A 10,736-nucleotide genomic window follows, 5' to 3' on the forward strand; every position below is an offset into this window, starting at 1 on the left:
AATTGATTCCTTATTAATATAAACCTTAAATTTAGGTTCTATTTCCATTCAAAATTGCTTTCCAAATTATATTATATGTTGAAATCTTGGAAACTATTAATTTCAAATTTCAAAAGCTTCGGATATTTTTATGAACCAATACACTTTCAAGCATGATATCTTCTATTTTAAGTTTAAATGAGATTTCAATTGATTACCTGTTAATTTTCATCATATTGACTTGTATATATATTTCAAACCTTTTTAATAATCGATGTATACAAATATTATGTCATAATTCCCACGTAGAAAACAAATCTCTAAATATTATTAAAGGAGAAACCTTATGACATCATCTAAAACAATCTGGATTGTTGATTGTGTTTTCTATATAGGTTTTACACTCTTAGATCAATTTGCTTACGTCACCTTGATCAAAAAAGAACTCAATCCGTTATATTAGGAAATTAAATGTAGGAATTGAATTAAAATGATACTTGAATTTTTTCCAAACTTACAACTACAAAAATTGGTTCCTTATTAATGTAAACCTTAAATTTAAGCTCTATTTCCATTCAAAATTACTTTCCAAATACATTATATGTTGAAATCTCAGAAACTATTAATTTCAAATTTCAAAAGTTTCAGATATTTTTATAAACCAATACATTTTCAAGCATGATATCTTCTATTTTAAGTTTAAATGAGATTTCAATTGATTACCTGCTAATTTTTATCATATTGACTTGTATATATATTTCAAATCTTTTTAATAATCGATTTACGCAAACATTATGCATAATTCCCACGTAGAAAACAAATGAAAAAAAACTTCAACCTTCCCATCAATCTGATTAGTCGAATAAATGTATGTATTTCTTCCTTAAATCATTTTAATCTGTAAGTTTGATATTGTTATCGAAATTATATGTTTTTACTCATTCGTATGGTTCTTTGTTGAATACTTATAATTTTGATGTATAATGTTGTTTTTGAAAAAAAAAAATTGATATTGTGTTCGGTTCTTGGTTCCATCTTTTTAATCGGTAACTATGATCTATTTTCGAAAACATTAAACTCAATGTTAAAATTTGATATTATATATAATGAAATTATGATGTTACATGTGTGTGTATACCTTTGTAAAAAATCAATAGACAAGACAAGAGATAACATGACATAATATAACAGACGGGTTGTATAAAAGACATGAACGCCCTCATTAGAAAGTTTTTTTATGTCTCCGGTAGTTACAAAATAAGAATAAAAAATATACTTTTTCAACAATTGATATGAGCTTTAAAGTTAAATATAAGCATGTTGTGAAAGATGAAAATAGGCTCCCGTACTCTTTTTTCAAAAAGAATTGGTACCATACATGGGCATGTAATAATGCACGGTATAATAGAAGTGTGCACTCAACTAGAGTCAGCATTTGACCCTGAAATACCAAAAACGCCCCTTAGAACCTTCTGAAAAAAAAATCAGGTATACTCAAGGACCAAAAATGTAATCTACTTTAAACTTAAGTAAAATATATATATATATATATATATATATATATATATATATAAATTTTGTTGTTATGTTATATGTTTTTTAGTTTTGGTTCAAAGGCAAAATGGTGATTTAAAAAAAAAAAAAAAAAAAAAAAAAAAAAAAAAAAAAAAAAAAAAAACTAATAGCTAGGCTGTTAACTTAGGCAATCATCAAAATTTTATGAAACAGTGAAACAAGGTCCAAAAACTACAACCTGATTCTTTTAGGGACCAAAACCAAAAAAATAAACTAAACACAGGGACCAAATATGTAAATCACTAAAAATAAATGAAAAAACTTTTGTTTACCACCATATTTTATGTTTGATCTCATCACCATATTTAAATCCTCCCATAATTTGAGGCATTGTGATTAACCAAAATGCAACAATGTTTGGATCTTTCATGCTATCAATAATATGTTGAAACACAAAAGTAGATGTTTTGAAGTGAGATAATTGTTACAAGAGGAAAAGGGGTAGAATCGTAATTGGCATTTACCTCATAAGGTTTTTTTTTTCATTATGTTGTAAGCTTTGCATGGAGGCTCGATAATTTGCAAAGTAAATAAAACTAAAGGGGTGCTTCTTTTTTCCTTCATTAAACTCTATAGTGAATGACTATATGGATAAAGTGTTATATACATAAAGATTGTAGATAAATATGGAAAGTAAAACGCAATGGATTATGAGAAATCACAAAAAATAGAAACCAAACCTAGGAACCAACATCGAACAAAAACCCTACTTTCTTTACTTCAAAAAAAAAATCAACATGCCTGCACATACTCAAAACCGTAGAAAGAATTTCACAAAAAAAAAATGTTATTTCATAAAAAAAGGAGCCTGAAAAAAAATGGTGGTAAACCGAAGAAGACATATCAAAATCAACAAAAAAAAAAAAAAAAACGAAGATATAAACATAAATTATGGACCTGATAAATGATTTCTGTCATATTATCCCTAAAATAAAAAAGAAGTCATCAATAAATCTTAACATTGTCGATGATAGTGACAATAACTTAGATTAAAGAAAAAAAGATCTTATATTAGAGATGAAATGGAGGGAGATGATTAGCTTCTTTGCAGATTTATTGGTTATAGTTTCTTTATATTTAATATTGTGTGGGGTTTTATATGGTTCATTTTGAAGGAACATAAATAAGTTGCTATTTTTTGAAATAAACAGTTATATTTCGTAATATAGCCATAAAATAACAATGTATTTTGAAAGTACATTGTTAAATGTTGGATTATACTTGTGTAGACCCATTTTCACGTATGGTTGGCTATATATAGTTGTTTTCCGTGTCACAAGTAAAAAATATTTGAAGGTACTTATAGTACTTATATATGACAAACAAGGTCATTGAACTAATAAAACAAAAAATATTGTCTATAAAGAGGTCCTTTAACGCTATATATATTTACCTATTTTAGTGTAATTTCTACACATTTCAATAATACCAATAACCCTATTTTTTTTATAATTATTTTGTTATATCTATATAAATTTGCATTTTATTTATGTGTTCCTCGCGTTTAACGCAGGTCATAACCTAGTAATAAATTTAAGACACAATTACAAATTCGGTACATGAAATTAACCCAAAATTAGAACTTCAGTCTAAACCCTAACCCATATAAAATAAAGATTTATAATTTAATAAACTTAAAACAAAGTTACAAATTTCATCCATATGATCACCCCAAGATCACAAATTCAGTCAAGATTTTCAAATTGTCTAAAATATTAACCTTAAATTTCCATTTTGTTGCAAATACAATCCCAAACCCATATAAAATGACTTCATATCAAGTAAACAACAATTACAATTAATAATGTCAAGTCAAATAAATGGCCAAAACACAACCTTATCCAAATCCCCAATCAAGCCAACAAACCACTAGAAATCAAACTGTTCACAATATAACAAAAAAAAAAAAAAAAAAAAAAAAAGCTAGCTTTGCTTTTCTTGCTTATTCTGTTCTTAATTATTTCCATGTTGGATTATTATTCAAATTTCAATTGAAGAAGCACGCGGGTGGGGTAGGTGTATACACAGGTTCACAAATTCAAATAACATTCTTTTTCTTTTACTAGATACTTCCTGTCATATCATATCATGTCATGACATAACACCAGATACTTCATGTCATGTCATATCATATCATGTCACGACAGTTTAAAATCCCAAGACTATCTTTGACTTTGAGGGGGGTCCACATTTCGCACATTTGCCCCAGTCATCCCTTCGATTGCATCTTTTGTTATTTCCACAAAGTGTCCAACCATTTCATGAAATTGTTTCAGCCCCGATAACGGTAGAATGATTGATGACCTATCAGATCCTGCCACCTGTCCACATCATCATCACGAAAATTTTGTTCTCTTATTAAGGTGAGATATGGTTTGAAAGCTCTACCAATTATAGCATTGAACTTTTCAACTTTTATCCTGATAAATTGTATTTTAAAGAAAAAAAATTACCTCAGATATTCTCAAGTAATGGCCACGGTTGTTGCTTCCAAGGTCAAAGAAAAACCGCTTCTGATCAGCTCTGATCACTTTGGAGACACCAAAGCCACCACTTTCATCTGAAGATGGAGGAGGCAACTCAAATGTAGATGTCAACTCAGATGATGCTGGAGGGGTAGTTTGGGAACTATTCCCAGCTATAAATCCAGCTCCAACATCATCAGATAGACCTACAAGTCTCTCTGGAGTGATGGCATCGGTATTTTGCTGCTTATTAAGAAATGGAAGAAATTGAATCATGAAGAAGGGAAGATGGATTGGTTGCTTGAAAAGAAAGAAGGAGAAAGGTTGAAAATGGAACCTGATTGGGAAGAACAAAAAGCTTAGATGCTTCGTTTATTTCTTCCAAGATGTTCCTGAATGCACTCCACCCTTCATCTCTAGTGCTTCCTGCTGGGACAATGATAGTACTCCTGTTTCTACTAACTGAAGCTTCGGATACCTGTAGACACACTCCATTAACACAGGATATGCTTTCATGTTTCATGTTTCTGAAGATTCTGTTTGTGTACAATAACAGGTTGCATCTAGATTTTAGAACCTCTTCTTTAACTAAAGCTTTGAAGATTAGCAATCTGAACAAACATTATTGCATTCTCTTTTGGTATATTCATATTGCAATACAAGTATACACAAGTGATTCCTACATGATTATACAGGCACAAACAGAAAACCATACAAGCTTCCATGTTTTTAAGCATACTGAAACCATAATTACACAACTGCGTACCTTGAGAAACCGACCTCTCCTGTTTTCCCCAATGTCAAAGTAAAACACCTGAGGAAAGAACCCTAATCAGAAAGGTAAGTGGACATATATGAAGGTTATTTGAAAGAAAAATCTATGATAATTGTTGAGAAACTAGGAAAATCAATCCCACATTTTGCAGAGTAATATATATGAAAATATGTATAGTATGTGTAATGTGTAATATAATAAATTGCCTTGCTATCAAGCTGGAGTTCCTTGCTAGAAATATCTTGGTCATCAGAAGTGACGTAGTAGTTGAAGATATCAAAGAACCAAGAGATTCCATTGAAAGGTACGATTATGGTGGACCTTGTCGCCGACGTCTTCTCCGATATCTTCAGGTAACGACCGCGCGGATTCTCCTTGAGATCAAAGTAAAACAGCTTATGCTCCACCTGTAACGTCTTAGACAACAGCTCCACGTCATTCCCACCGCTTCCTGCACCTCCTCCGCCGCCCGAGTTAAACTCCATCTCCTCCTTCCCACGCCGCCTTTAGATTCAAACAGAACTCACAAATGCCAAGATGTTATACTTGAACTCTTAGCTTTGCTCAATGAAATCCAATCAATCAAATCAAGCAGGGTGAATAATTGATACTCACATAATGAATTGCAGCGTGAAAGAGCAGATCTGGAATTATTCGAGTGAGAATTCCAACTGAAAATGGATATTAGGGTTTCAGACTTGACCCAGTCTCGTCTTCTTTCGTCACATAAACAAAACAACCGGTTTTATTATATGTTCGTCGCGAAAAGAACTTCACCTATTTTATACTTTACCTACCTAAACTTTTATCATATGTCGTTATGTACCCAATATTCTCCTAATGTTCTATGTTCACCCCTTCTTTAAGTGGCATTTTATTAAGCATCGGATACAAATATTTATACCCCTTTCTTTCATAAAAGTATAGAAGCATGCAATAACCACACTCATGTCAATGGACTCTTCATCTTTGCCTGAGGACGCTATACAATGTACTCTTCATCTTTGTCTGAGGACGCTATACAATGTCAATATCAAAGGGTTTATAGTTTATTAGTATCAAAAGTTGACGTAAAGATGTTCTTCAATTGAAAGTTAAGGGTTCATGTCTTACTAGAGACAAAATATATAGATTTAAAAGTAGAATATAGATGTGTTTGTGTGTGTGTGTTAGTCGGTCTAAAGAGAAACCATACAATGTCAATCAGGGCCGATCCAGACGGTGAGCAACTCGGACGACCGCCCAGGGCCCACGTCTCCAGAGGGCCCAAAATTTATGGTATATGTAGTGTGTGTGTGTGTGTGTGTATATATATATATATATATATATATATATATATATATATATATAATTATTACTTAAATGATTTTTAGGGCCTAAAATTGGTTCAAACTTAATCTAGCTCAAAAGTTAAACAATTTGGCTTGCTTCTTATTGCTAATTGAACGCGTTTACAATGAATAATAAATGATATTTTTTTTTATTTTTATTATATTTGTCTTTAAGGGTCCTTTTTTTTATTTTCGCCCCGGACCCCGTATATGATTGGACCGGCCTTGATGTCAATGGACCCTTTCTCATTTTCATCTAGACACACACACAATTGTGACAAAATATGTTGATAAACAACCAGGTCAATGGATGTGTGGATATGTGAACAAGATCAAAGAGGAGAACATAACATCTATAAATTTCATGCAAATTGAGTGTGGTACATTTGAAATGTTGTTTTGATAACGGTAATTTGTTTAAAAATACTTTATTAATTAAAGGAATAATGAATTTTAGTTAAGTTGTGTGATTTGAAAATTTTAAAGATTTTTGCTATTTGGCGTATATGAACAAATGAATTATGTAAATATGGGGATAAATGAAAGATTGAATGATTCAAATGTAAAACTTGTAGATTTAGGTCTAAATGAATTATAAAAACACAAAAAATCAATGTTTGTATTTCTCTCATCTCATACAATTTTTTGGGTTTTAAACACTCGATTAAGGTCTTTGATTACGACAAATTGAAAGATTCAACATGTAAAACATGTAGATTTAGGTCTAAATGAAAATAGGAATTGGCTATTTGTATTCTGTTAGTGATTTTAAAATATGATTTTTTTTATGATAAAGGTTTTTTATAGAAGGAAATAATTAGCAATCGATAAACGATACAATTATTGAGAAAACATTATATAATGGTAACTTTATCATATAGGATGATTAAGATCTTTTATGTCATAATGATGGAAAGAAGTCCAAAATTAATCGACACATTGATAAACCTAAAACCTAAATGGGATAAAATGGTTGTGATGTTGTATGTTGAATTAATGAATAACTAGTAATTATTTATATGTATAGGGTTTTAATACAAGAATATCTATAATGGTTAAATTATATAATGATTTAAAATATTTGATATTCACCGTTCTATAAACTTTAATCTCTAATAAAATGATTAATAAAATGAGTTTTCAATGGTTCACCTTTTCCAATAGTTTTTCTATTTATTCAACTAAATTATTCTTATTTGTCTAAAATATTATATAAACAACCCACTAAATGTCATAACAAATGCAAATATTATATAATTGTTATAAAAAGTTTATTTCATAAATAAAGTATCATTATATATTTAATAGAAAAAATAATTAGTAAGAAATAACAATGATTTAAAGCTAAAATATAATTAAGGAGACGAAATAATATATGATTAGAGGATGAGGGGGTAAATATACAAAAGACCAAGCTATATTTATCTATATATTAAGTGGTCAATAAAAAAAAAAAACAAAAACGTTATATGCTACAATGTTAATAAGAGTTTAATATATAAAAAAAAAAAAAAAAAGTTAATATTAATAAGCTTTAAAAAAACTCATATTGAAGATGCTTTACAGAATATCAACTCATGTAGTTTTATTTTTGTAACCATCAATCTAGATAAATAAGGGGAGAGGGAGGGGATGTTATCTTTATATAATTACTAGGCGAATGTCCGCGCGTTGCGCAGAAACACTTATATAATTGAAATATTTATAAATATATGTTTTTTTAAATATAACAATAATGTTGTTGTTAAAATTGATATAATAATACGTATACTAAATTTATATAAGATATTGATTATTTTGAATCATATGATAATATACACATTTATTATAACTGTATAATCTTAATCATTTGAATGTCTTCTACATGCGGGTTACTCATTAATAAAATTAAATATAATATATGGCTCAATGTTATTTATAATTTTTGTTATTGATAATTAATTTTTAAAAATTTATTTTCTTAACGTTTTAATTTCTAATTATTTAAAATATCAGACATTGTTTTTTTATTTTAAAGGTAACAATATAATCATTTATATAGAGTTATTTTTAACTATTGTCATTAAAAGTTATTTTAAGCTACTTATTTGAAAACTTTTAATGATTATACAAATATATTTAGGAAATATTTTAGTTAAATTAATATTATAATTTAATTTTTGCATTTAGCACTACAATTGATCACTTTTAGCTATTCACAAAATATTCATTAGATTTTTTAAGTGGAACTGAAATTTATATTAATGTTAACACTATAATGTTATATTAAAATTAACAATTTAAGTATTTTGTCCAAACTGTTCCAAAGTTATAGCTTTAAATTGAAAATGGTTTATATACAACAACATATTAAATCTAATAAATTAAGTATAATATGTTAAAAGTTAAAGACATAACTTTATAAATAGAAGTAAAGATATTATTCTAATGTTGAAATTTAGTTTATTTAAGATTACACTTTAGGTTTGATATTTATTTAATCTTATTAACCAAATTATAATCATTATTAGAAAAACACTATAATTTATCACTTTTCACTATTTACAAAATATTATTTAGGTTGTTTAAGTTAAACTAAAATTTATATTTAAGTTGGTCCCGTAATGTTATATTTATATTTAAGTTTATAATTTAAATATTTTATACAAATTGTTCAAAATTTGTAACTTTAAAATGATAATGGTTTACATCCGACAATATATTAAAACTAATAAATTAAGTGTAATATGTAAAAAATTAAAAAAAAAAACATAACTTTATAAGGAGAAGTAAATATATTCTTTTAATATTGAAAGTTCGTTTATATATGATTACACTTTAGGTTTGATATTTATTTAATCTTATTAACCAACTTATAATCATTATTATAAAGAAATTGAAAAGTCATGGTAGTTTCAAATGAATATGGTGAAAGGAAAAATGCATGGGAGTTTCAAATGAATGTGGTGAAAGAAAAAAATGATCCCTTTAGAATATACTAGACGAATGCCCGCGCGTTGCACAGAAGCATCTATATAACTGAAATCTTTACATGTTTTTTTTTAAATATAACACTAATGTTATTGTTAAATTTGATATAATAATCCGTATACTAAGGAGATATAATATATTGATTATTTTGAAGAGTAAATTACACGAATGGTCCCTATGGTTTGGGGTGATTTGTGTGCTTGGTCCCTAACTTATTTGTTTAACTCAAAAGGTCCATACTATTTGTTTTTGTTACGCGCTTTGTCCCAATAATTTGTTTTTGTTACACGTTTGGTCTTCTTCTTACCTAAAAAAACTATTATTTAAATTACGAAACATTGTGGGGTATGTAAGGTAAGGTGAATAGGTGGGGTTGGGGGTGTGTTTATTTAAATAAATTAGAAAATCAAGGGAAAAATAGTCTTTTTAGGTAAAACAGGGACAAAGTGTGTAACAAAAACAAATAGTAGGGACCTTCCGAGTTAAAAAAAATTCAAGGACCAAATACACAAATTACTTTAAACCATAGGGATCATTCATGTAATTTACTTTATTTTGAATTATATGATAATATATACATCTATTAAAACTGCATAATTCTAATCTTTTGAATAACATCTACCCGCGAGTTACTTATGAATAAAATATAATATAATATATAGTTTAATGTTATTTATAGTTGTAGTTATTATTAATTAATTTTTTAAAATTTATTTGTTTAATGTTTTAATTTCTATCATTGTAATTATTTAAACCATCAAACAATTTTTTTTTTATTTTAAAGGTAACAATATAATCATTTATATAGAGTTATTTTTAACTATTGATATTGTAAGTTATTTTAAGATAATTATTTGAAAACTTTTAACGATTATAAAAATATATTTAGGAAATATTTTAGTTAAATTGATATTACAAATTAGTTTTTGCATTTAGCACTACAATTTATCATTTTTAACTATTCACAAAATATTCTTTGGGTTTTTAAGTTGAACTGAATTTTATATTGAAATTGACCTTGTAATGTTATATTTAAATTAACAATTTAAGTATTTTGACCACACTATTTAAAAGTTATAACTTTAAATTGATAATGATTTACGTACAACAACATATTAAATCTAATAAATTAAATACAATATGTTAAAAGTTAAAGACATAACTTTATAGGTAAAAGTAAAAGTATTATTTTAATATTGAAATTTAGTTTATTTATGATTACGCTTTAGGCTTGATACTTATTTAACCTTATTAACCAACTTACAATCATTATTAGAAAGACATTACAATTTATCACTTTTAACTATTTACAAAATATTCTTTAGGTCGTTGAAATTGAACTAAAATTTTTATTTAAGTTGATCATATAAGGTTATATTTAAATTAACAATTTAAGTATTTTATACAAATTGTTCAAAAGTGTAACTATTTACAAAATATTTTTTAGGTTGTTGATGTTGAACAAAAATTTATATTTAAGTTGATCCTATAAGATTATATTTAAATTAACAATTTAAGTATTTTATACAAATTGTTCGAAAGTTGTAGCTTTAAAATGATAATGGTTTACATAAAACAACATATTAGACCTAATATATTAAGTATAATATGTTAAAAATTAAAAACATAACTTTATAAGTA

At 27.2% G+C, this 10,736-nt stretch overlaps 1 protein-coding gene across 1 annotated transcript; it reads right to left on the bottom strand.

Annotated features, from left to right (window-relative positions):
• Nucleotides 1–3,305: 3,305 nt before the first annotated feature.
• LOC111898627 (transcription factor Pur-alpha 1) lies at nt 3,306–5,561 on the bottom strand. Its single transcript, XM_023894529.2, has 6 exons — nt 5,410–5,561; nt 5,001–5,298; nt 4,786–4,833; nt 4,357–4,497; nt 4,008–4,262; nt 3,306–3,875 (listed from the first exon to the last, which is right to left on the bottom strand). Coding segments are annotated over exons 1-6 (903 nt in total). The 5' UTR covers nt 5,412–5,561; the 3' UTR covers nt 3,306–3,716.
• Nucleotides 5,562–10,736: the final 5,175 nt, after the last annotated feature.

The sequence above is a fragment of the Lactuca sativa genome, chromosome 2 (assembly GCF_002870075.4).
Source record: "Lactuca sativa cultivar Salinas chromosome 2, Lsat_Salinas_v11, whole genome shotgun sequence".
NCBI lineage: Eukaryota > Viridiplantae > Streptophyta > Magnoliopsida > Asterales > Asteraceae > Lactuca > Lactuca sativa.

Coding starts and splice junctions, on each gene's coding strand:
- LOC111898627 (XM_023894529.2), bottom strand. Junction 4,498..4,785: donor GGAGAGGTCGGTTTCTCAAG/GTACGCAGTTGT, acceptor GTGTGTCTACAG/GTATCCGAAGCTTCAGTTAG. Junction 4,263..4,356: donor TTTTTGTTCTTCCCAATCAG/GTTCCATTTTCA, acceptor CTTAATAAGCAG/CAAAATACCGATGCCATCAC.